At 45.9% G+C, this 25,790-nt stretch overlaps 1 protein-coding gene across 4 annotated transcripts in view; it reads right to left on the bottom strand.

Annotated features, from left to right (window-relative positions):
- The window catches only part of SH2D1B (SH2 domain containing 1B), a 48,009-nt gene that overhangs the window by 14,158 nt on the left and 8,061 nt on the right, over positions 1-25,790 (bottom strand). The window contains exons 2-3 of one of the 4 annotated variants that reach the window (XM_064143981.1): positions 12,098-12,317; positions 4,501-4,625 (exon numbers count right to left, since the gene is read on the bottom strand). In XM_064143981.1, coding sequence (XP_064000051.1) covers positions 4,501-4,577 — 77 coding nt within the window. In that variant the 5' untranslated portion in view covers positions 4,578-4,625; positions 12,098-12,317. Of the gene's footprint in view, positions 1-254; positions 410-533; positions 550-4,500; positions 4,626-10,227; positions 10,628-12,097; positions 12,318-25,790 lie in introns of those variants that run through there. The other 3 variants (XM_064143983.1, XM_064143980.1, XM_064143982.1) reach the window with 3 other exon arrangements.

Raw genomic sequence — 25,790 nt, 5'->3', positions numbered from 1 at the left:
TGCACCTTCTGGCACCCCCTTATCATCTGCAAAGAGAGACCAGCAGATTACAGCTTCTCTCTCCTCCTTCTGCGTTCTGCGAAGCCACGCTTTCACCACTCACTACAAAGGCAGCCTAAGGCAAGCAGCATTGCGTGAGTGACACACTCCCTTGGAGGCTGTTAATATCAGGGAAGAGCTACAAACGTTCAAGAAGATGAATGCTTGCCTTTTGATCTGCAGACCCGTGCAAAACGGCGCATCAGAGCACTTACAAAACACAGAGGCACAAGGCTCCTTCCACGCTCTCGCTCTCCCGCAGTAAATAGCTCCCGTTCTTTCCATTCCTGCTCAGCCGTTCTTCACAGGCTCTTCTCGTGATCTTGCCATGAAAAAAGGGGAACTCCATGGATGAAACAAGGGCTCTCACCTTTCAAAGCAAGTCCAGAGGAAGTCAGAGGCCTGGCATGAAAATAAAGCTCACTCTAAAAGGAGCCGCCCGAGGACAGCTGAAGTCAAAGATGCTAAGCACACAGACTGCTGTGATCACTGACCTGTCGGTGGTGAAGTTGGTGCTTAGACCTTGTGGTTGCACTGAGGATGGGAAATGGTAAATGGTTTGTCTGCTAGTCACAGTCCACATGAGAGGGGATGAGTCTTCAGTCAGGTTGGTTCAGCAAGGTTTGAGTTGTGTAATGCACTTCTAGGCTGTGCAGTAGCAAAGCTGGCACCTAAGTGTGGTCATATTTTCAAACTAACTTTTAAAGTGGCTCAAAGCCCTGCAAATAGGCTCTTGTTTATAGCTTTGAAGCTTCTTGTTTTGTTGGATTAATTTCTTTCCTAGACTTGCCTTCTAGCACAGTTGTTCTTTAATTTAAAGGTGATGGAGCATTGGAATTAATTTTATGTCCAAGGAAGCTTTAACCTGCTTCTGAAAGTATTGATTTCTGTTCTGGATGCAGAAGAAGGAAGGTGAAACCCATAAAGTCATTTCAAAAGAAAACACTGTGGCCTCAGTAGCTTTCTTTGCTGAGGAAGGTTTTTCTGAGCTGAGGAAAACTTGCTTTCCCCACTATATTTGTGCACCTCTTCACTTTGTGCAGCAATTCTCTACTACAGAAGAATTGTCTCCATTCCTTTCTAGAAACATTTCTGTTGTACTTTCCATAAGACAAAATAAACTCCAGCTACTTCTGCTTCTATCCTATCAACCACAGCACTGAGTCAGAAACTCAGACCATGGATTGTCTCGGTGGTGTGCAGTTGCCTAATTAGCTTTCTTAAACTCACATTTTCATCACAACCTGCATAGAGCTTGGAGTAGTTCTCAGACCTTTTTTCCCTCTGAAATTAAAAGCCCTTATTGCCACTAACTGCTTACAGTACAAATTAGAGCAGCTTCACACTATCATTGCTACAAGTACAGCTGAGATGAGAACAAGCTGTAAGTTTCTGACGTTTATACCAGGCAAAGCTCTTGACAGCACCTCTTGTGACAGTATGAAATCTGAGGATGAGCCAGGTTGCTTCTAACGTTGAGACTTAGGTGTTCACTGAAGAACTGGGGAGGATGTGGGACATTAAGGTTAGGTTGAAAGCTGTGGTCAGAAGCAGCTGAAAGCTCTGTGTGCTTGAGAACTGTTAAAGAAAGCAGGAAGCTAAAGGGTCATTTGTTGTTTGAACAGATCATGAAAGGAAACAGAAAGAAAACTGAGTTCTAGCTAAGGCACCTGAAAATTTGAGTTCTCCCTGAGCTGGGCAGTCATAATTACTGTACTAACTGCACCTAGAACTCAAAACTCACTTTTGTGCAAGCCATGAGCTGCAGCTTCAATATGGTTCTCCTGCACTGTTTCAGCTTTGCTGATCAAATTCACGTGGCTAGTTTTGACCTTTACAGATTCACAGATTGCATTGGGTTGGAAAGGACCCTCAAAGGTCATCTTGTCAACCACTCTGCAGTCAGCAGGGACGTCTCCAACTAGATCAGGCTGGCCAGGGCCACATCAAGTCTGACCTTGAATGTCTGTCTTGTATCTTCTACATCGTGACTGTATTTGGACAGGGGAGATTTGCTCTTTTCCACAGAATCACAGAAGCATCCAGGTTGGAAAAGACCCTCAGGATCACCAAGTCCAACCTACAACTCTACAAGAATCGCCTTAAACCATATCCCTAAGCACCATATCCAAATGACCCTTAAACACACATCCAGAGTTGGTGACTCCACCACCTCCCTGGGCAGCTCATTCCAGTGCCTGACCACTCTCTCTGTGAAAAACTTTTTCCTAATATCCAATCTAAACCTACCCAGTCTGATCTTGAGGCCATTCCCTCTTGCTCTGCCTCCAACTACCTGTGAGAAGACACCAGCTCCAGTCTCTCCACACACTGTTTCAAGGACAGTTTCTCGGTGACCTAAATGGGGGTCATATGAGGATTCTCACCTGTTCTGTGGATTTCAGAGTCATTTACTGTTGACTGTTCCCCTACGGGGGACCAGCTGAGGCAGCTGGGTCTGGTCTGTACAGCCTGAAGAGAAGACTCTGGGGAGTCTTTATAAGAGCCTTCCAGTACCTAAAGAGGACTACAGGGGGAGGACTTTTTGTGAGGACTTGTAGTGATGGGATGAGAGATGATGGCTTTGAGCTGGAAGAGGGGAGATTTAGATTGGATACTAGGAAGACATTCTATTACAGTGAGAGTGGTGAGACACTGGAACAGGCTGCCCAGGCAGATCTTAGATACTCCCTCCCTGGAGGTAATCAAGGCCAGGTTGGAGGAGGCTTTGAGCAACCTGGTTTAGTGGGAAGTGTCCCTGACCATGGCACGGGGTTGTAACTAGGCAATTTTTAATGTCCCTTCCAACCCAAACCATTCTGTGATATCCTTAATTAGAATCATAGAATCAACCAGGTTGGAAGAGACCTCCAAGATCATCCAGTCCAACCTAGCACCCAGCCCTAACCAATCAACTAGACCACGGCACTAAGTGCCTCATCCAGTCTTTTCCTGAAGACCCCCAGGGACGGTGCCTCCACCACCTCCCTGGGCAGCCCATTCCAATGGGAAATCACTCTCTCTGTGAAGAACTTCTTCCTAATATCCAGCCTATACCTACCCTGGCACAACTTGAGACTGTGTCCCCTTGTTCTATTGCTGGTTGCCTGGGAGAAGAGGCCACCCCTCACCTGGCTACAATGCCCCTTCAGGTAGTTGTAGACAGTAATAAGATCACCCCTGAGCCTCCTCTTCTCCAGGCTAATTATTGATGATCAGAAAGAAACCTTCCTCTAGCAGAAAACTCCTAGAAACTGGGGGTGTTCAATTCCCTGAGCAACTTGGTCTAGTAGATGATGTTCCTGATTGGGGGGTAGGGAGAGGAGGGAGACTGGAACTAAATGATATTCAGTGTCCCTTCCATCCCAAACCATTCCATGTTTCCATGATTCTGTTTACCTGCAGACACCTCCCTGTCTCAGTAAGAAACACTCTCCCTAATCTCTAGGTGGTCTTCTACTAGTTTTCATTTTTTGCAAAGAACTACCTTAAGATTCAGGAGATTTATGTTGGATATTAGGAAAAAAAGTCCTTACAACAGGAGTGGTCAGGCATTGGAACAGGCTGCCCAGTGAGGAGGTGGAGTCACCGTCCCTGGAGGTGTTCAAGAAATGAGTGGACATGGCACTTGCAGACATGGTTTAATGGTCTTGGTGGTGCTGGGTTGATTGTTGGATGTGGTGACCTTGGAGGTCTTTTCCAACCAAAACAATTCTATGATTCAGGAAACAATATTATTGTTTAGCTCTTCAGCCCCAATTAGCTCTTCTAGGTCCCCAGTCTAGTACCACCTCCTGTTCTTCTTGATACCAATAAATAGAGGCCAATATTTACACTTTTAGAACATGGGTTGTATTTACAACTTGGATTTGGCCTGCTGAGCCAGGCAGAAACACTTTTTTCAGTCTCTTGACTAAGAAAGGGATTGACCTATGGCAGCAGAGCTGTAAGTGACAAACCCTTGCTGGTGGAGTTCTCAATTCTGCTTCATTTTGACTCTGGCAGATCAAGCTTCCTGCTGCTACTGTTGCTGCTATCAAATTCATATTCAAGCCCAAATGCTCCATCTCACAGCATGCAAACTGTGTGAAATGGTTCCTTGACTTGTTGCCTCTGAAAAGAGCTCCACAGCACTGCTTAAATTAATCACAGGGAAAGAAGAAAGGATGAAAATTAGCAGCATGAATATTTAATTTTTTCCTTGGAAATCTGAGAGTTCATCAACAAAGCTCACTTAACTCCTGTAAGAAGAGAAGGATAAGACTATGGGATCATCTATTCTTATGTGTACACCCACCTCAGCATAGGAGCTATCATGGTTTCATAAGAGACATCACAGTGATGGTGCAAGAGGAGCAGGGCTGTGGTGTGTCCTTTATCAAGGACTTCCTTGGGCTCCAAAATCCTACAGGCTTCCAACACAGATACTCATCAGCCCTTTCACAAGGTGTTGAAACTCACACTGCACAGTGGTCAGCTGGCAGACCCTGGATGTTCTTCCTGCAGAAGGGTAGTCCTGGATTGGCTGTGGTAGTCATGAAGCCTCTTCACACTGTTCTGCTGTTAGTTCCAGAAAAGGAAAGACCCTTGCACAAGGTGAGAAAAACACAGCGAGATCAGGATATGACAGTTCATCACAGACTGGCCGAGGTTGCAAGGCACCTTTGGTCATCATCCTGCAAAAGCAGGGTCACCTGGGGCAGGTCACACAGGAACACAACCAAGTGGGCTTGGAATCTCTCCAGAGGAGACTTCACAACCTTACTGGGCAGCCTGTTCCAGGGTTTGAAGACTCTCACAGCAAAGAAGTGTCGCTTCATGTTGAGGTGGAGCTTCCTGTGTTCCTGTTTGTGTCCACTGCCCCTTGTCCTGCCAGAGACACCAGGGAAAAGAAAGCAGCCCCTTCCTCTTCATACCCACCTTTCAGATACTTTTAAACATTTATGAGCTCTCCTCTCAGCCTTCTTTTCTCCAGGCTAAACAGCCCCAGCTCTCTCAGCCTTTCCTCCTCATCACACAGATGTTCCAGTCCCTTCATCATCCTCATAGCCTCCGTTGGACTCTCTCCACTGTATCCCTTTTTCTCTTGAACTGGGGAACTCAAACTGGATCCAGTACTCAAGTATGGTCTCACCAGGACAGAATAGAGAGAGAGAACATCCCTGACCTGCTGACCACTCTCTTCTTAATGCACTGCAAGATGCCATTTGCCCTCTTGGCCACAAGGGCACACTGCTGTCTCATGGATAACTTACTGTCCACCAAGCACTCTGCCTTAAGCTGAAGTATGACAGCCAAAACTTCTCTGCTCCTCCAAAACCGATTCCAAAAGCCATTCAAAATCTGCCTGGCATCTCTAGGTGTCACTGTAACTCCATGCAAGGAGTAGCCTGCAATGAGCAACCCGTTAGAAGGTGTTTATGGTCTGCAGGTGTCACTGTGGCTCCATAGGACTCATAGAATCAACCAGGTTGGAAGAGACCTCCAAGATCATCCAGTCCAACCTAGCACCCAGCCCTATCCAGGCAACTAGACCATGGCACTAAGTGCCTCATCCAGGCTTTGCTTGAAGACCCCCAGGGACGGTGCCTCCACCACCTCCCTGGGCAGCCCATTCCAATGCCAATCACTCTTTCTGTGAAGAACTTCTTCCTAACATCCAGCCTATACCTACCCTGGCACAACTTGAGACTGTGTCCCCTTGTTCTATTGCTGGTTGCCTGGGAGAAGAGGCCACCCCCAACCTGGCTACAATGCCCCTTCAGGTAGTTGTAGACAGTAATAAGATCACCCCTGAGCCTCCTCTTCTCCAGGCTAAACACTCCCAGCTCCCTCAGCCTCCCCTCATAGGGTTTGTGTTCCAGACCCCTCACCAGCTTTGATGCCCTTCTCTGGACATGCTCCAGCACCTCAACATCTGTCTTGAATTGAGGGGCCCAGAACTGGACACAGTACTCAAGGTGTGGTCTGATGACTCATTAAGAAGGTGTGTGCAGTGCCAGGTGTGTGCAGTGCCTGGTGGGCAAGCATCCACAGCTGCCAAGCGAGTAGCTTCTCTTACTTACCAGCTGTGTAACACTGTGCATTTATGGTGTCCATTTACTTCTGGGGTCATAACACACGCTTGAGCTTCACAAGAGGTCCTTCTCATTTTGCTCATGGTTCCTACTGCAGACATAGCTGTGTGGCTCCTCTTTCATCTAGAGGTTCTTTCCCAGGTTAAGTGATTTAGCTAAGTAGGGATCCACTCATAGGCTCATAGAGTGGCTTGGAAGGGACAGAATCACAGAATGTTAGAGATTGGGAGGGACTCTCAGATATCATCAAATCCAACCTCTCTGCCAAAGCACTATCAGTACTCCACACAGGAATGCATCCAGGCAGGTTTGGAAAGTCTCCAGGGGAGACTACTCCACAACCTCTGGGCAGCCTGTTCCAGTGCTACATCACCCTCCTGTAAAGAAGTTTCTCCTCACGTGTTCCAGTTGGTACTCATTGCTCCTTGTCTTATTACTGCATACCCCTGAAAAGAGATTGGCCCCATCCACCCCTATTTACGGACATTGATTAGATCCCTTCTCAGCCTTTGCTTCTCAAGGCAGCCCCAGGACAGAATCACAGAATGGGAGAAGCTGGAAAGGGACCTTAAAGATCATCTGTTTCCAACCCCCTGCCATGGGCAGGGGCACCTCTCACTAGACCAGGTTGTTCAAGGCCACATCCAACCCAGCCCTGAACATCTCCAAGGAGAGTCCACTTAACTGCTCTTCAGTCCCTGTTCTCCCAGGGTGCAATTCTATAGCCAGGTTGTTATGTTTAATTAGAAGCACCCAACTGAAGGGTTAGTTAGCTGCTGACAATTGAGGGTCTGTGTGATCAATCAGTGTTAGTGAACTCAGTGCTCGTACTGGCAGCATGAGAGAGAATGGATTGTTGTTAGTTGGGCGTTTGTAGATAGTTTTCTTCTTCCCCCCCAATACTAAGAATAAACCAGATTCTGATTCAAACACCAGAGTCCATGAGCTGGGTGGGATTCTTGAGCTAGATTTGCAGCTTCTGTACTCCAAGCCATTCCTGGACAGCAAGGCAATTTCTAGGGCATCAATTCAGTTCTATCATAGCAGCTAAAATTACAGCAACTTGTCCAAGTTTCATGTGTGTGAGCACTTAATTTATGCTGAGTGTTTGGTCCCATCTCACCAGCTTGTTTTTCAGTGAAAGAAACAGAGGCAGAACCTCCTGCAGCACTCCTCCTCACTCATCCACAAAGTCATGTGCAGGCTTCTAGAATAAGAGGGAGCATGGAAACCAAAATAAATTAATTGAGAAATAACTGAAAAGCCATTCCAGTGATCTGCAGAACTTTATCAATTAAAGCCAATTAAAAATGGAAGCATGGCATTTGTAATTAAGAATCGCGTGATGAAAGTCCACATTCATAATTCCATAATGCCTTCAGATTCATTATCATGCCCAGCTTTTGGAGAAGTGTGCTGATTAAAAAGGGAAGAAGAAATAAATCTTGTCTTCCTCTTCAGAAATATGCCCATCTCGATTACAGAAGCAAGAGTTCACTTTTAAACCTTAGTCCTGGGGAGTTAGCTGGAACGCTTCATCTTTCTTTACTTACCGCTTATGCAACGCCTCCTGCACGAGTCTGATGATTGTTCTGGCCACAGACATCAAAAGGGTACCTTGATTTCTACTGCAGAGGTATTAATAAGCTCTGAGGTCTGTTCCACATGCAGCCAGCTGCTTCCTATGCTCCTAAACCTCACCTTTTAGTCGTTGCAGACTTCATTATTACATGTAGGCTTGCAAAAAGAGTTGTTACCAACTCTACTCTTGGTTGTGTGTTCTCCAAGACTGTACTAGTTTGAAGCTAACTAGAACGTTTTGGTGAGAAGAATTGGATCACAGGCTGTGGAAGGAAAATAATGGTGATGTCTACTTCACTCATAGACTTGCTGAGAGATACAAGAAGAAGAATCAAAACATAGAGAAGGCACTCAGCTTCTCCTGCTGGGGAGCTCCGAGCTGCATCTCTCTCTCTAACCTCACCCTCAGTTTCTCTGCTGTTTCTCTGATTAATCCACTTTGCTTCCTAACCCCCAGCCAAACCTCCATTCTTCCTTAGGACTGGGGTAAGGTTGAGAGGGGTGGGAGAAGATGGAAGGGTGGTTGGAAGCTCCTCCTGGGGACTCAGGTTTCTGGGAGGGGAGTTGTGTTTCTGTATTACCTTTTACCTTGTCTATTTCTGTCTATAACTGTATATACTGTAAATATCTGCTTGTATATTGTGCTGAGCTGTAAATAAGCAGCTTCATTCAATTTCCAGAGCTGGCTGAGTCTAGTTTGGGTGATTTCTAAAGTGGGGGGGGGGGGGGGAGGGGGGCAGGGAACACCCAAGCCATCACAAAGATACCCGGTTTGGTCACCTCCCAGTTTTATAGTCTCTCAACTCTTAATGGAGAAACAAACTAGAAAGAAGAGAGCAACTCCCACCTGACTCCAGCCTCCTTTCAGGGAACTGCAGGCAGCAAGGGGAGCCTCACCCTCCTTTCCTCCAGACTAAACTGAGTGCCAACGTCAGTCAAATTTCAGATGTGAGAGGATTCATTTATGCAGGCTCACCTCAGAAACTCTCTTTTTACAAAACAAATAGTTTGTGTGACTTATGAACTGCAGAAGGTTCTCCCACCCTGGTTCTCCACAGAAACTGGTGACTTCTTGTAGGACTGGTGGGTAGCTGTTTAGGCATCCTGGCCTGGATCAGGAACAGTGTGGCCAGCAGGACAAGGGAGGTTATTCTGCCCCTGTACTTGGCACTGGTCACCTTGAGTGCTGTGTCCAGTTCTGGGCTCCTCAATTCAAGAGAAATGTTGAGGTGCTGGAACATGTCCACAGGAGGGCGACAAAGCTGGTGAGGGGCCTGGAACACAAACCCTATGAGGAGAGGCTGAGGGAGCTGGGGGTGTGCAGCCTGGAGAAGAGGAGGCTCAGGGCAGACCTCATTGCTGGCTACAACTACCTGAAGGGAGGCTGTAGCCAGGTGGGGGTTGGTCTCTTCTCCCAGGCAACCAGCAACAGAACAAGGGGACACAGTCTCAAGTTGTGCCAGGGGAGGTCTAGGCTGGATATTAGGAAGAAGTTCTTGCTGGAGAGAGTGATTGGCATTGGAATGGGCTGCCCAGGGAGGTGGTGGAGTCACTGTCCCTGGAGATGTTCAAGCAAAGCCTGGATGAGGCACTTGGTGCCATGGTCTAGTTGACTGGCTAGGGCTGGGTGCTAGGTTGGCCTGGATGATCTTGGAGGTCTCTTCCAACCTGGTTGATTGTATGATTCTATTCCTCACTCCAAGGCTGTGTAGCATACAAGTGCTGCACAAAATCCAGTGCTGCTTCCCCAGTCCTAGCAGACATGTTTGATTCATTCAGTTGAACACATCTGAAATTAAAAATGTAATTAAAGAAAGTAAACAAGCAAAGGTGAGCCTTGCTTCTTCTGGGAACACCTGCAAAAATAACAGAGGTTGTTTTTCAGTCTCTGTTTGATGCTGAATTTAAGGTCTGGTGGAACATGAAGGTCCTAGACAACACCCATAACAAACTAATCTTGTTACCTGAACTGGGACTAAAGACATTATAGATCATAGATTCATACAATGGTTTGTGTTGGAAGGGACCTTAAACATCATCTAGTTCCAACACCCCTGATGTGGGCAGGGACACCTCCCACGAGAGCAGGTTGCTCAAGGCCTCATCCAAACTGGCCTTGAACACTCCCAGGGAGGGAGCATCCACAACCTCCCTAGGCAACCTGTTCCAGTGTCTCACCACCCTCACAGTAAAGAATTTCTTTCTATTTTCTAGTCTAAATCTCCCCTTTTCCAGATTCAATCCATTATTCCTTGTCCTGTCACAACAAGCCTTTGTTAAAAGTTCTTTCGTGGCTTTCTTATAAGCCCCCTTCAGGTATTATCTCAGAAGATGATGGGAAAGAAAGGGTTGAAGGCAATCTTCTGTATGCTGTAGTCTTGTTAGAAGTGAAGACTCTCCAGTTGAGGGATAGGGCATTCTACACATGCCAGACAGAAATTGGCTATCAGTTGGAGGACATTCAGCATAATTCTGTAGTAGTGATTCCCATCCATCCCTAACCCTAACCCATCCATCCTCCTCTACTAACCTTTGGGAGGATTTGTCTTGAAAGAGTCTCTGCATCCCAGATCCATCTGGCTCAGCCTCTCTATGATGCTAATTAAGGTCTGCGATGCGACTGGAGCACTCAGGCTTTCATTCTCCAGAAGCCAGTTGCAGATGTAGCTGATGAATGAAGATCCACCTTCTACAGGAAGCATTATTACATAATCCATCAGCTTTATGTCAGAGCTACTGATGCTTTTATGGCCTCTCTGTTCAGCGTAATGGACCTGCACTCGCAGGGGTTTCATATTTTGAACAGCAAGCATCTTCTGAGATTGGCCAAGACATTTGTCCAAGCCTACGTCTGGAGTGGAGAGCGGTTCTGTAAAGAGGAAGGTGGTTTGTGTCCTCCTGCGTCAGTAGATGGAGCTCTTCGCATTCCAGCCCAGGTTACCTCAGCAGAGCACTCTCATGCCTGGGGTTGGAGTCTCTTAAGTGTTTGCTCACATGCCCCTTTTCATCTCCTTCAGTTGCTAGACCTTCCTCCCTCCAAAGTGGCTGGACAAGGATCATATTAGTTCAGCTAGGAACTCCAGGCTAATCTATTGGGGTAAATAACCAAAGAAGTCACAGAGCAAAAATGATTTCTGTGCCTTTCTGGAGGCTGCCACTCAGTAAATACCAGTGGGATCCTTCCTTCCCAAGTGCCACTGAAGGCATCTCACCATTGGTCTGTCCACCACTGTTTGGTAGGAATTTGCTGGGCAGCCAAATGACACCACCTGTGACAATAGACCAAAACAATGCTAGTGAGGGCACAGTGTTTAGAGCCAGCATGTAAATTTGGCACACAGGAGACTCATTGTGATGGTTTGGGTGTTCCCTGCCCCCCCAACACTTTAGAAATCACCCAGACTAGACTCAGCCAGCTCTGGACATATGAATGAAGCTTATATTTACAGCTGGCACAATAGACAAGCAGATATTTACAGTATATACAGTTACAGACAGAAATAGACAAGGGAAAAGGTAATACAAAAGCACAACTCCCCCCCAGAAACCTGAGTCCCCAGGAGGGGCTCTCAACCACCCCTGCACCTTCCCCCTACCTCTCTCAACCTTACCCCAGTCCCAAGGAAGAATGGAGGTTCAGCCAGAGGGGTTAGGAAGCAAAGTGGGTTAGTGCAAAATGGAGGGAGAGGTTAGAGAATAAAATGCAGCTCAGAGTTCCCCACCAGCAGCCCAAGTGAGAGTGGTTATCTATGTTTTTATTTCTTGTTCCTATACTTCTCAGCAAGCCTATGAGGGGAGTAGACATCACCACTGTTTTCCTTTCACAGCCTGTAGTCTAGTTCTTCTCACCAAAACATTTTAGCCTGCTTCAAACTAGCACACTCATCAAGGCCACTTTGCAGGTTTCTGTAATATCACTTAGTCCTTAGGCTACCTAAGGGCAACAAAAAAGGGTAACAAAGCTGGCAAAGAGACCAAGACTTATGAGGAGAGGCTGAAGGAGCTGGGGTTGTTCAGTCTGGAAAAGTGGAGGCTGATGGAGGCTGAAAGGAGACTTCATTTCTCTCTACAACTCCCTGAAAGGAAGGAGGTTGGAGTGAGGTGGGAATACATCTCTTCCCCCTAGTGTCAAGTGATAGAATGAGATGAAATGGCCTGAAACTGTGCCAAGGGAGGTTTAAGTTGGCTGTAAGGAAAAGAGTGGCCAGGCATTGGAACAGGCTGCCCAAGAAGGTGGCGGAGTCACTGTCTGTGGAGGTGTTCACAAAGTGTGTGGACGTGGCACTTTGGGACATGGTTTAATGGCCATGGTGGCCTTAGGTTGATAGTTGGTCTGAGTGATCTTAAAGGTCTTTTCCAACCAAAACAGTTCTATGATTCTATGAATTCCAAAGTGTCACCTTCAGATAAAATCTCCAGGTGTAGAATGGAGGAAGACACATCCTGGGAAGCTCTCACTAATACCAGCCCCATTTCTGATCCCCAGAACAGAGGTATCCATGGTCCAGTCAGCAGCCACACCAGCTGTCCTCATCTCCACAATCAGGCAGGAATGTCCTTGTCCTCTTGAAATGGAGCATCTGGGAATCTGTTGCAGTGTAGTCACTGGAACTGCGGCAGCTGATGGAACATCACACAGGCTTTAAATAGCCTCAGAGGCAGGACAAAACAGGATCAATTTCTGAGATAACAAGAGGGGAAGAAGTCCAAATATACACACACATAAATCAGGGGAGGTTGGCATGCTTCCATGAGTGCTGTAAATGATGCAGCGTTCTACAGAACTCCTTGTCCTTCCCTACTTGCCTTTGAAGTCCACAGCCTTCCACAATTGGCATTCATCTTTCAATGGCTTCCTGATTTCTAACACCAGAAATGTGTTGTGTGCAGTGACCTGGATTTGTTAGGGAGGAATTAACCTAACTCACACAGTGTATCCAGCCCACAGTGATACTGGTGTGATCACAGACCACAAAGAATGGCACCCACGCTACTGAGCTGGCACTGCTGCTTGTCAACCATCTGTCACACCTGAAGGACAACAGCAGCAACAAAAGGGCAAAAAACAACCCCCAAAATCTCCTCCCAACCCAAGGAAATATCTGTTACATTGGGGTAGTGAAGCTGGTGAAGGATCTGGAGAACAGGTCTGGTGAGGAGCAGCTGAAGGGAACTGTGGTTGCTCCACCTGCAGAAAGAGAGGCTGAAGGGAGACCTCACTCTTTACAACTCCCTGAAAGGAGGTTATAGCAAAGTGGGTGTTGGTCTCCCTAGTAAAGAGGTGATAGGATGCAAGGAAATGGCCTCAAATCGCACCAGGAGAGGTTTAGGTTGAATACCAGAAGGAACTTCTTCCCTGAAAGGGATCTCAACACTGGAGTGGGCTCCCTAAGGAGGCAGTTGAATCCCAATCCCTGGAGATGTTTAAAAGACACAGAGATGTGGTACCAAGGGATGTGGTTTAGCACCAGACTTGGTAGAGTTGGCAAATGTTTGAACTGGATGATTGTAAAGGTCTTTTCCAACCAAAGCAATTCTGTGGTTCTATGATTCTATTCTGTGCTGCTTTAATAACAAACCTGACTGGGGACTCATTCTTCAGAGGCCTGAGACTGAGTCTTGTAATCTCTTACAGTGAAGGTAACTGGACTTGAACCACACAGAGAGAACTGGATGTCCTCAAGAATTAGCTCCTCCACAGCTGCTCCATTTTTAAACCCAGAAAAGCTGCTGGTTTTTTGGTGGTTGTCAGTCTCTTGCCCTTGTGAGCAGAGCCTGCACTGTACCTTTCAAAGTCTATTTAAAAGAACTGCAAAGTGTCTTTGGGCACTGCAATAGAAGAAAGATATTGAGGTGCTGGAGCATGTCCAGAGAAGGGCAATGAGGCTCATGAGGGGTCTGGAGAACAGTTCTGGTGAGGAGCAGCTCAGAGAACTGGGGTTATTTAGTCTGGAGAAGAGGAGGTTGAAGGCAGACTTCATTGCTCTTTACAACTCCCTGAAAAAAGGTTGCAGTGAGGCTGGTTTTAACCATTTCTCCCAAATAACTAATAACAAGACAGGAGGAAATGCCCTCAAGCTGCAGTGAAGGAAATTTAGGCTGGATAGTAGGAAATTTTTCAGCATGGAAGGACTGGTCAGGCATTGGAACAGGCTGCTGAGGGAGGCAATGGAGTCATCATCCTGGAGGTGTTCAAAGCATGAGTAGAATCATAGAATCAACGAGGTTGGAAGAGACCTCCAAGATCATCCAGTCCAACCTAGCACCCAGCCCTAGCCAGTCAATCAGACCATGGCACTAAGTGCCTCAGCCAGGCTTTTCTTGAACACCTCCAGGGATGGTGCCTCCACCACCTCCCTGGGCAGCCCATTCCAATGCCAATCACTCTCTCTGGCAACAACTTCCTCCTAACATCCAGCCTATACCTGTCCTGGCACAACTTGAGACTGTGTCCCCTTGTTCTATTGCTGGTTGCCTGGGAGAAGAGACCAACCCCCACCTGGCTACAGCCTCCCTTCAGGTAGTTGTAGACAGTAATAAGATCACCCCTGAGCCTCCTCTTCTCCAGGCTAAACAGTGGCACTTTGGCACATGGTCTAATGGTCATGAAAGCATTGGGTAGAAGGTTAGGCTTGATCTTAGAGGTCTTTTCCAACCTTAATGATTCTGTGATTGCTTAGCCTCTGTCTATAGAGAAAGAAACTCTGCGTTTTGCATGTCAGCACTGCACATCTGCTCAGTAGTCTTAGCAGTGGTGTCCACTGGAAGTCAAGAGTGGTCCAAAGAAAAGCACTTAGATACATACAGAGAAAACTCCAGCTTTTCTTTACACTCCAGTTTCATTACTGGTACGAAGTTGTAGAACACTTTGTGCAGGGCACATGGGAACCTGCCACCTTTGTGTGATTAACTGACCCTCTCTGAACTGTCCCACCACATAAAGCCACAGTGTGTACATTTCAAACACAGAAAAAAACCCTTCAGCAGAAGAAAGCCACAAACCAGAATGGTCAGCCACACTTTTTCCCCCCCTCACCAAGCAGCTGCAATACCCTGATTGTTCAGACTACTTTCTCCAAGGGTGACAGGAAAGAATTTACACTTGTCTCTATCTCAGCATGGTGCTAGAACTCCTTAAATAAAGTTCACCTTCAGGTAGAGCATAGGGTGAGGTATCCAACTGATGCTTTGTAGGATGCTTGGCTCACAGCGAACATGGACAGTTCTAAGCATTCATCAAGTACTGAGAAGAAAGCAAACTTTAGCATACAAAGATTCATAGATTGATAGAATAGTTTGGCTTGGAAGGGACCTGGAAGATCATCTAGTCCCAGTTGCCTGCCATGGGCAGGGACACCTCCCACTAGACAAGGTGGCTCAAGGCTTCATCCAGCCTGCCTTCAGCACCTCCAGGGAAGGGGGTCCTGCTGCCTCCCTGGGCAGCCTGTTTCAGTGTCTCACCACCCTCATAGTCAAGAATGTCTTCTTAAATCTCTCCTCTTGCAGCTCAAAGCCATTGCACCTCATCCTATCACTTCAAGGCCTTCTACAAAGTCCCTGCCCATCTTTCTTGTAGGCTCCTTTCAAGTACTAAGGTCTTGTCATGGAAGGCAAATGGGCCTAAAACAGGTCCTGTCTTGCCCTCCGCCCCCTCCTTCTGCTGGTGGGGGAAGGAAGGGCGGGAGGAAAACAAAGGCTTGGGCATTATATCTCCTCCCAAAGTGATAAACAGGTATGCACAGGTGTTCATGCACTTGTTAGTGCCTTGTCCAAGTAAGGGCAAGCAAGCCCTGCTTTTACCTAACAGTTTTCTCCTTCTGACTGAACTGCATCTCCCTAACCTCACCTTCCATTTTGGCCTAAGCCACTTTGCTTCATAACCTCTTGGCTGAACCTCTAATCTGGGGTAAGGTTGAGAGGGGCAGGGGGAAGGTGCAGGGGTGCTTGAGAGCCCCTCCTGGGGACTCAGGTTTCTGGGAGGGGAGTTGTGTTTCTGTATCACCTTTTCCCTTGTCTATTTCTGTCTATAACTGTATCTACTGTAAATATCTGCCTGTATATTGTGCCAGCTGTAAATATAAGCTTCATTCATATGTCCAGAGCTGGCTGAGTCTAGTCTGGGTGATTTCTAAAGTGTTGGGGGGGCAGGGAACACCCAAACTGTCACACTCCAATTAGTGAGTAATTGAACTCTCTCAACTTGAGTAGCTAAGCAGTTTGATTAACTTTAGCAGTGGCACTTTATGCCACAAGACTGTCTGATCAGGACCTTCCCAAAGCTCCACCACATTGCTTAACCCCACTGTAAAGAGGCATTCTGTAAAATAGTTTCACTAACCACATACAAAGAATTTGCGTGGGTTAACTGTGTATAAGTTTGGGAGAAATTCTCTTTGTATATATATAATTATTTAAAACCTTCAAAATCAGCCTCGTATCTTACCCCAAACACAGACAAAACCCCTCCATAACACACCCCCCCCCCCACCACTCCTTCCAAAGCCAGATCATCTCGGGCTGGCTGCACAGGAATGCATCCAGGCAGGTTTTGTCTTTGTGCCATGTTGCCACAGGATTTGTCTTTCCAAGCCCAAAACGATACTACGTGCAGTGGCACGGGAAACTGGATAGGTTTCCAGCCATCCGGTGCTTGCTTCCACCATGGTCAGCACATGCTGCTTTCCAGTCCGAGAACGAGGTAGAGTGATGTAATCAATCTGCCACGCTTCACCGTATTTGTACTTTGCCCATCGCTCACCATACCACAAGGGCTTCAGATGCTTGGCTTGTTTAATAGCAGCACAAATATCACAGTCATGTATAACTTGTGTTATAGCGTCCATGGAGATGTTGGTTGCTCTGTCCCGTGCCCATTGACAGGTAGCATCTCTGCCTTGATGTCCTGAGGAATCATGGGCCCACCGGGCTAAGAACAGCTCACCTCGGTGTTCCCAATCTAAATCCAGATCACAATTTACATCTGTCTGAAACACCTTGGCAGCCAAATCTGCCTGATGGTTGTGCTGATGTTCCTCAGTAGCTTTACTTTTGGGCATGTGAGCGTCTGTGTGTCGTACTCTTACAGGGATTTTCTCTGGACGGGTAGCAATGTCCTGCCATAAATCAGCAGCCCAAATTGGCTTTCCTTTCCGTTGCCAATTATTTCTTTTCCAGTCCGTTAGCCAACCCCATAAGGCATTAGCCACCATCCATGAATCAGTATAGAGGTAAAGCATGGGCCAGTTCTCACGTTCAGCCACGTCAAGAGCAAGTTGGATAGCTTTTACCTCTGCAAACTGGCTTGACTCACCTTCTCCAGCTTTCGTTTCAGCCACTGCCCCTATAGGGCTCCAAACTGCAGCTCTCCATTTTCTCTTGTTTCCAACAAGGTGACAGGAACCATCAGTAAATAGAGGATCAGCTCAAACAGCCACAAAAGTCCCCACAGAAGGACACCCCACAACCTTCCCCGGCTGAAGAAAACTCCTTCAATATCTATATTATACTTAACTCTGACCTCTGAGAAATGCCAACATGTGCATGCTAATGTAGAGCAAATCACTTTATAGCCTTTTGTGCTAGTCTGAAGCTAGCTAGAATGTTTTGGTGAGAAGAACTAGATTACAGGCTGTGAAAGGGAAACAGTGGTGATGTCTACTTCACTCACAGGCTTGCTGAGAGGGATAAGAACAAGAATCCAAACAGATAAGGCACTTCTGCTTGGGAGCTCTGAGCTGCATCTTTTTCCTCTGCCGTCTCTGATTAATCCACTTTGCTTCCTAACCCTCTGGCTGAACCTCCATTCTTCCTTGGGACTGGGGTAAGGTTGAAAGGGGTGGGAGAAGATGGAAGGGTGGTTGAGAGCCCCTCCTGGGGACTCAGGTTTCTAGGAGGGCTGTTGTGTTTCTGTATTAACCTTTTACCTTGTCTATTTCTGTCTATAACTGATGGAAGCTGCAGCACAGGAGGTTCTGCCTCCATACAAGAGGGAACTTCTTGACTGTAAGATTCACAAAGCACTGGAACAGACTCCCCAGAGAAGTTGTGGAGTCTCCTCTGGAGGCTTTCAAGGTGTGTCTGGATGTGTTCCTGTGTGTGACCTGACCTATATTGTGCTAGCTGTAAATATAAGCTGCATTCAAATTTCCAGAGCCAGCTGAGTCTAATCTGGGTGATTTCCAAAGTGTGGGGTACCCAAACCACCACCCCTTTCAACATTTTATGGGACAAGACATTTTCCATGCACCTGTGCTTGCACTTTCTGCAAATGCCACCAAGCCACTGACAGTTTATGGTACAAGGCAACTAGTGTTCCCCTTTGCTGTCCCCAGATGTGCTGCAGAGCAGGAAGCAGGAAGAAAACAATGTTCTAACAGCCCTGAATGTGGCCAGACAAGCACTTTTATCTGGTTACCAGAGAGTTCTTTAAATAAAGATGCAACCACAATATTGTGAAGCTGAAAGATTCAGTAGTTGAGTGATTCAGTTCAAGCTCACTAATCCAGGGCATCACTGAGCACTTTTCAAGAGTTACCTTCACAGTCATTATTTCAACTCTTTATCTTAACCTACATACACACCAATTATGCAGTTGTTCATTTAATCAAAGAATGATAGAATCACAGGATTGGTTTGGTGGGAAGAGACCTCTAAGATTGCTCAGACCAACCTTCAACTATGGCCATTAAATCGTGTCCCAAAGTGCCATATCCACACATTTCATTAACACCTCCAGGGATGGTGACTCCACCACCTGCCTGAGCAGCCTGCTCCCAATTCATAATATTCAATTAGTACAATGTCAGGCTATTTCCTCTCATTCTGTCACCTGATACATCTCTTCCAGGATACAGCAGCTATCTGAATGGAAAACAAAGTCCCTGGAACAGCCACAATTTATTTCTGCAGGTTCTGGATGAATGGAAAACAAAATCCCTGGAATGGCCACACTTCACTCCTGCAGGTTCTGGATGAATGGAAAACAAAATCCCTGGAGTGGCCACACTTCACTCCTGCAGGTTCTGGATGAATGGAAAACAAAATCCCTGGAATGGCCACACTTTACTCCTGCAGGTTCTGGATGAATGGAAAACAAAGTCCCTGGAGTGGCCACACTTTACTCCTGCAGGTTCTGGATGAATGGAAAACAAAGTCCCTGGAGTGGCCACACTTTACTCCTGCAGGTTCTGGATGAATGGAAAACAAAGTCCCTGGAATGGCCACACTTTACTCCTGCAGGTTCTGGATGAATGGAAAACAAAGTCCCTAGAATGGCCACACTTTACTCCTGCAGGTTCTGGATGAATGGAAAACAAAGTCCCTAGAATGGCCACACTTTACTCCTGCAGGTTCTGGATGAATGGAAAACAAAGTCCCTGGAATGGCCACACTTTACTCCTGTACGTTCTGGATGAATGGAATACAAAGTCCCTGGAGTGGCCACACTTTACTCCTGCATGTTAAGGATGAATGGAAAACAAAGTCCCTGGAGTGGCCACACTTTACTCCTGCAGGTTCTGGATGAATGGAAAACAAAATCCCTGGAGTGGCCACACTTTACTCCTGCAGGTTCTGGATGAATGGAAAACAAAATCCCTGGAGTGGCCACACTTTACTCCTGCATGTTAAGGATGAAGTGGGGTCTGTTGTAGTTCTGTCTCTGCTCGCCATGCAGAGAACTGCTCAGCTGTCTGCTAGCACCCAACACGCACACAAAAAAACCTCCACCCAAAGCTTCTGCAGGGTTAGCTTTCAGTGGAAATTTTGACAGTGCAGAATTACCAAGATAAGAAGATTTCTCTCTGTGCTCCTTGGCAATAGGGGTTTGTAGCTGTCAGAATAAAGAAAGAAGTCTGTGGTTTCCCCGCCGGAAACCCATTTACTGCGTGTAATAGGAGCCATCATTTCAGGGGTAGTTGGGCAGACAACATTGTGCCTGACACTGGTTTCAGTAAAATGGGGACATTCAGCTCTGTGTCCACAAATTACAACGACTTTCCCCCCCTCCCCATTTTATTACCAAGTATAGAGTTTATTGTAGGAGTCAGAAGAACTGTCTGCAGTATTTAACTGTGGCTTGAAAAGCCTCACTCTTTCTGACAGCTTTTTTATGCTGACTTCTTCCTCTGTGCCATTCTTGCTCGCTGATGCTCACCACACGCAAGGAGCATCAGGTCTGCACCTGCATCATCCAAGCAGAGACACGTGCATAGACAAAAAGAGTTCTGCTTCTCTGATGTGTTGGTGAGATTGGAACCAGAGCAGACACCAGTCTAAGCTGCCCTCAAAGCATTTCATAGAATCATATGACTGTTGAGGCTGGAAAAGACCTTTGAGATCATCAAGTGCAACTGCTTGCCTAGAGCTCACAGTCCCACTACTACTGCTAAAGCACTGACACTAAATGACCACTTCAGTTGCTTGAAAGGCTTTATCTAATCAAACAAACAATTTCTGCTGCAATTCCTTTCCCCAGCAAATCCTAGAAGATCCACTATTAACAGATACTTCCCCTTGCAACAGAAATGTCCTTGCAGGGACACCTACCCTTTGCAAGACTTTGCCTGCAAATGTTTTCTCTTTCATTCTTTGTGAGGGAGTTTCCACGACACCACCAAGTATGAAAAATGACATAATTTTTCCAAGAAAGTTTGGAATTTGTGAGCTGCTACAGAAATAAGCTGCTTGAAGCTGATTGTTTTGTCAGGTCTAACTTATATGAGCTTCAGGAAGGTAGAAGAAACACAAAAGCAGCATACAGCTTGCTGGCAATGTGCATGCATGCAAAACTGTAATAAATTAAGGGCAACAAAGCTGGTGAGGGGCCTGGAGCACAAATCCTATGAGGAGAGACTGAGGGAGCTGGGCCTGTTTAGCCTGGAGAAGAGGAGGCTCAGGGGTGATCTTAATACTGTCTACAACTACCTGAAGGGGCATTGTAGCCAGGTGGGGGGTGGCCTCTTCTCCCAGGCAACCAGCAATAGAACAAGGGGACACAGTCTCAAGTTGTGCCAGGGTAGGTATAGGCTGGATATTAGGAAGAAGTTCTTCACAGAGAGAGTGATTTCCCATTGGAATGGGCTGCCCAGGGAGGTGGTGGAGGCACCGTCCCTGGGGATCTTCAAGCAAAGCCTGGATGAGGCACTTAGTGCCATGGTCTGGTTGATTGGATAGGGCTGGGTGCTAGGTTGGACTGGCTGATCTTGGAGGTCTCTTCCAACCTGGTTGATTCTATGATTCTATGACTTCTTAAGTAAATGAGAGGTGCAGATTTATCAAGTCAGATGCATTGGTGCCTTGTGGCAGCAGCCTGTTACATTTGCATTTGCTCCAATTACACTTGCAAATGGTAGTATTTCACTGTAATATTCATAGAATCATCAAATGGTTTGGGTTGAAAGATCACCTAGTTCCAAATGCCTTGCCATGGGCAGGATACCTTCCACTAGATGAGGTTGCTCACATTCTAAGAAATTAGGGCAGTCCCCAGATGTCTTTTAGTGGCACAAAGAAGTCTTTCTAGACTCTCTGAGTAGTAGTAATAAAGTCTGTACATCAAGAAGGTTCCAGGGGGACTCTATGGCAGCTTTCCAGTACCTGAAAAGGATCTACAATAAAGCTACGTAGGGACTTTTTACAAAGGCTTGTAGTGATAGGATGAGAGGCAGTGACTTTGATCTGAAAGAGGGGAGATTTAGACTGGGCATTAGAAAGAAATTCTTGACAGTGAGGGTGGTGAGACACTGGCACAGGTTGCCCAGGGAGGTTGTGGATGCCCCTTCCCTGGAGGTGTTCAAGGCCAGGTTGGATGAGACTTTGAGCAACTTGCTCTAGTGGGAGGTGTCCCTGCCTTGAAGGGAGAATGGAGTAGATGATCTTTCAGGTCCCTTCCAACCTAAACCATTCTCTGAGTCTATGAATCACCTTTGGACTCAAGGGGAATTAGTTATATTAATCAAGACTAATTTGCTCCTTCACGTTCAAATAAGATGCCAAGCCTGTAAAATATTTTTAAGGCAGTTAAAATATCCCAAAGCAATAATATCTTAAATAAGCATCTACTGCAAAGAACATTTTCTCTCACAAGTCTCTTCCTCAATGAGGCTATTTCAATCCAGTTATTCCGAAGAGACAAACTTTTCCATGTGATTAAATTTCCTTGTAAGAAACACTACTAAGTTCTACATTATGCAAGTTGGAGATCATAGAATGATTTGGTTCAAAAGGGAATTTAAAAGTCATCTAGTTCTGACCCCCCTGCCATGTGTTTGCTCTGCAAAACTCCCACAAACCCCAAGAACTCAAAACCTCAGAAGTTAACAGAAAGTTTCTTTGACAGTGGAAGCTTCCTCTGGATGAAGCTACTCTGGTTCTGAGAAGAAAATGGCTCCCCTACCTGAACCCCAGCATGTTTCATTCATTTTAAAGATAAATATAGACATATGCCACATGCTGGTTGACAACTGCTCTGGATTGCTCAGCCAGACACACAGAGGAAGCATGCTGAGATCTTCTAGAGCTGGCAATGGTGTCACTTCTGTCTTGTGCCTCTGAATCCCCTTTACCCAAACTGTAGACTCTCTCAGCCGTGGACTTCCAGACCTGGTACGGAAACCTCAAGAGATAAAGTGCCAAACAGCACTCCTAGGTAACATAATTCATAGAGTCATAGAACAGTATGGGTTGGGAGGGACACTGAACATCATCTAGTTACAAATCCCCTGCCATGGACTTGGACACCTCCTGCTGGACCATTGTGCTCAAGACCTCATCCAAACAGGCCTTGAACACCTCCAGGGAGAAGGCATCCACAACCTCCCAGGGCAACTTTTTGCAGCAGCTCACCACCCTCACTGTCAAGAATTATTTCCTAGCATCCAGTCTAAATCTCCCTCCCCTCTTCCAGCTTCAACCCATTCCCTGCTTTTCTATCACAACAAACCCTTGTAAAAAGTTCCCTCTGGGCTTTCTTGTAGGCCCCCTTCAATTCTGTAGTTAATTTCAAGAGGTATCTAGAGACTTGCTGAATTCAACACAATGGGGAACACTTAGTGTACGGGCCATATGAGTAGTACAAAAGGAGGTTCAAATCACATAAAATGGACCTAACAGGCTCTGCTGTGGCAAGACAGGTGACTAATAAATGCAAATGAACATCTTATTCCTCTCTTGGAGGCAAAGCATTCAAGGAGACGATAGGTTTGCTAGTGGGGTTGTAAGAGCCTAAACCACATTTCCTGTTTGTAAGAAAGCAGATGAAAAGAAGACTGGAGACCTCTGGGTTTGAAGGCAGCTCTAGACATAGACTCACATCGACATGTCCAAAGCGAAAGAGCATCCAAAGTCTGCCAACATCACTTGATAAAGGGCCAGGGAGGATTCCCAGAAGCAACAGCAGCAGGTAAGCCTTAGCCTAGCAGCATTCTGCCCTTGGAAACGAAGCGGCAGCAAAACTTGCTTTACAGCGAGGGTGCTGAGACACTGGAACAGGTAGCCAAGAGAAGTCGTGGATGCCTGCTCCCTGGAGCTGTTAAAGGCTGGGTTGGATGATGGACCTTGAGCAACCTGGTCTGGTGGAAGGTGTCCCTGTCTGTGGCAGGGGGATTGGAACTAGATAATCTCTGAGGGCTTTTCCAACCCAAACCACTCTACCATTCTATGAATCTATGAAAATCACGCCAGGGCAGGTTACCAGATGAAGTTTGGCTCAAGGTCCTGAAGTAAAATTGTAGCAATAATAAGGATGGTTTTGTGTCATCATGAACAACATAAAGCTCCATTAATTAACATTTGTTAGTGAAGGGACATATTGGTGTTAATTTTGTGCTTAAAACATTAGCTGTGTGGAGTGCTTTCTATTTTACCACGCGCTGCTTCCTTTCTGAAGTATGAAGTTGATGCTTTACAAAGTGACTAGCTGAGCACTAATTACAGTCTGAGGAATGCCTTCTGCAGAATAATAACTCCTACAGGTGGAAGCATCTTTACTGCTAATTTAACATTCATCAATTTCTTAACGTTTTTTTTTCTGCCTAAGAGTCATCAAGTAGAGATGATTGTCTATCTCACCATTTAATTGCTGGGGGGAAGCTAGTTTTATCTCATCTTTGATGAATTTTGGGACAGAAACAAGAGGAAACAAAACATTTTGTGCTTCTGGCAGTGAGCAAAGTAATTAATTAATCTACTTCTATGAAAGATGGGTTCATATCATAGATGGCACGTCCAGCTAGACAAGAGTCTATACTGCCTACCTCATGTTTTCAGTAGGCAAGACTTCAAACTTCTGCCAGCTTTTCCATTAGCCTTTGTGATGGATTCTCTAAAAATAATCTAGAATGAGAAGGAAAAAAAAGCCTCAACACTTCTGTTACCTATTCTTAATGCTTTTAGGAGGATAAACCTTCATTTTTAGCCCTGAATGGATGTCTCTGTCTCCTTTTCCCCAAAAGGGTTGGACTTCATGATCTTAGAGGTTTTTCCAACCAAAACAATTCTATGAATTGCAGAAATTAATCCAGAGAAGATCAGAGTGTTTTGGAAGCTTTTCTTAATTGATTTTTTTCCCTTTTGGTTCTTCCCTCAACCTATTCAAATTACAGTATAATGAACCCTGCAAAGAGAAAACCAAAGAGCAAATGAGCAAAACTATTTTTCCCCATGTCTTGTCACTGTTGGTGGAGAAAGATATAATGACATTTTTCATAGGTTTAAGAAGGGGGAAAAAAACCACACAATATGATTAATGATGTCTGTGGGAGGTCTTTTAGTTTTCAGGTTTTTTGTGTGTGTGAATACAGCATCTTAAATTTGTAGCAGTGTAAAATATGCTGGGAGGAGGAGAGTAACCTCATCTCTAAAGTCAGAAAAGCAACAACTTCAACTAGATGGGAACTGAATTGTCTTTAAGGTCCCTTCCAAACCATTCTGTGATTCTACTCAGATGCAGGTCCAAGTTTGACTCTGTTTCCAAACAGAAATGAAAGAACAGCAGAACAGGAATGAGTTCTTAATCATAGCATCACAGAATGCTTTATGTTGGAAGGGACCTTGAAAAGCCAGATATTCCAACCTCCCTGCAGTTAGGAGGAACATCTACTAGAGCAGGTTGCTCAGAGCCATGCCCCACTTGACCTGGAATAGTTCTAGGGATGGGTGATCTGCCACCTCTCTTGGCAACCTGTTCCAGTGTTTCACAACCATCCCTGTAAAAACAATTCCTCCTTGTCTCTAGTATAATCTACCCTCTGCTGGTATAAAACCATTACCCCCTTGTCCTTTAACAACAGGTCATGCTAAAAAGATCAGCCTCATCTTTCTTATTAGTATTATATTAATACCAGAGAGGTTCTGGCATTAACCATTCAAGACACTGACAGATTTAAACTGATTAAATATAGCACTTCCCCTGTGTACACATCCTTCTCACCAAACCTTTGGCTTTACAATCAACTCTTTCCTTTCACAGAGGAGCACATTGTTTTGGACATTACACTGTGCCTCAGAAATCCCTGCCTTTGACATAGACTTGTAGAGCTGGATAGATAGCACAGGATGCAAATGTTGGGTGACTACCTGTAGAGCAACCAGGTTCCAAACTACATACTATAATGATTTTCCCCTTTAGCAGTTTATGATCTTTCCTGCATCTTAGAGGCACATCAACAGCCCAGCCTTTGGCTGAATTCCCTCGAAGCAGTGATTCTGCTAATAGTTTATTGATGTTGCTTTCCTGTTAGTTAGCATCTGGGTTTGGTATTAATTATTTAGCTTGCAAAGTAGTGGCTGTCACAGAGTAAACAATAAAACAGCAGCTGCAACTACAGAGAGCAAAAATCAGCCAATCACCAAGAACAGAGTACAGCTGTTGCACAACAGAAACCCAGCTGCAACTCACAGAAGTGTCAGAGATGGAAGTGACTCCAAAGATCATTCAGTTCCAACTGCCCTGCCATGGGCAGGGACACCTCACATAGGCCAGGTTGCTCAGAGCCCCATTCAGTCTGGCCTTAAAAACTTCCAGGGATTAGACTTTCACCACCTCCCTGGGCAACCCATTCCAGTGTCTCACCACCTCCATGGTGAAGAACTTCT

Source organism: Pogoniulus pusillus, chromosome 5, assembly GCF_015220805.1.
Source record: "Pogoniulus pusillus isolate bPogPus1 chromosome 5, bPogPus1.pri, whole genome shotgun sequence".
NCBI lineage: Eukaryota > Metazoa > Chordata > Aves > Piciformes > Lybiidae > Pogoniulus > Pogoniulus pusillus.
Note: the sequence above shows the minus strand (reverse complement) of the source record. Positions and strands in the feature narration are given on the sequence as shown.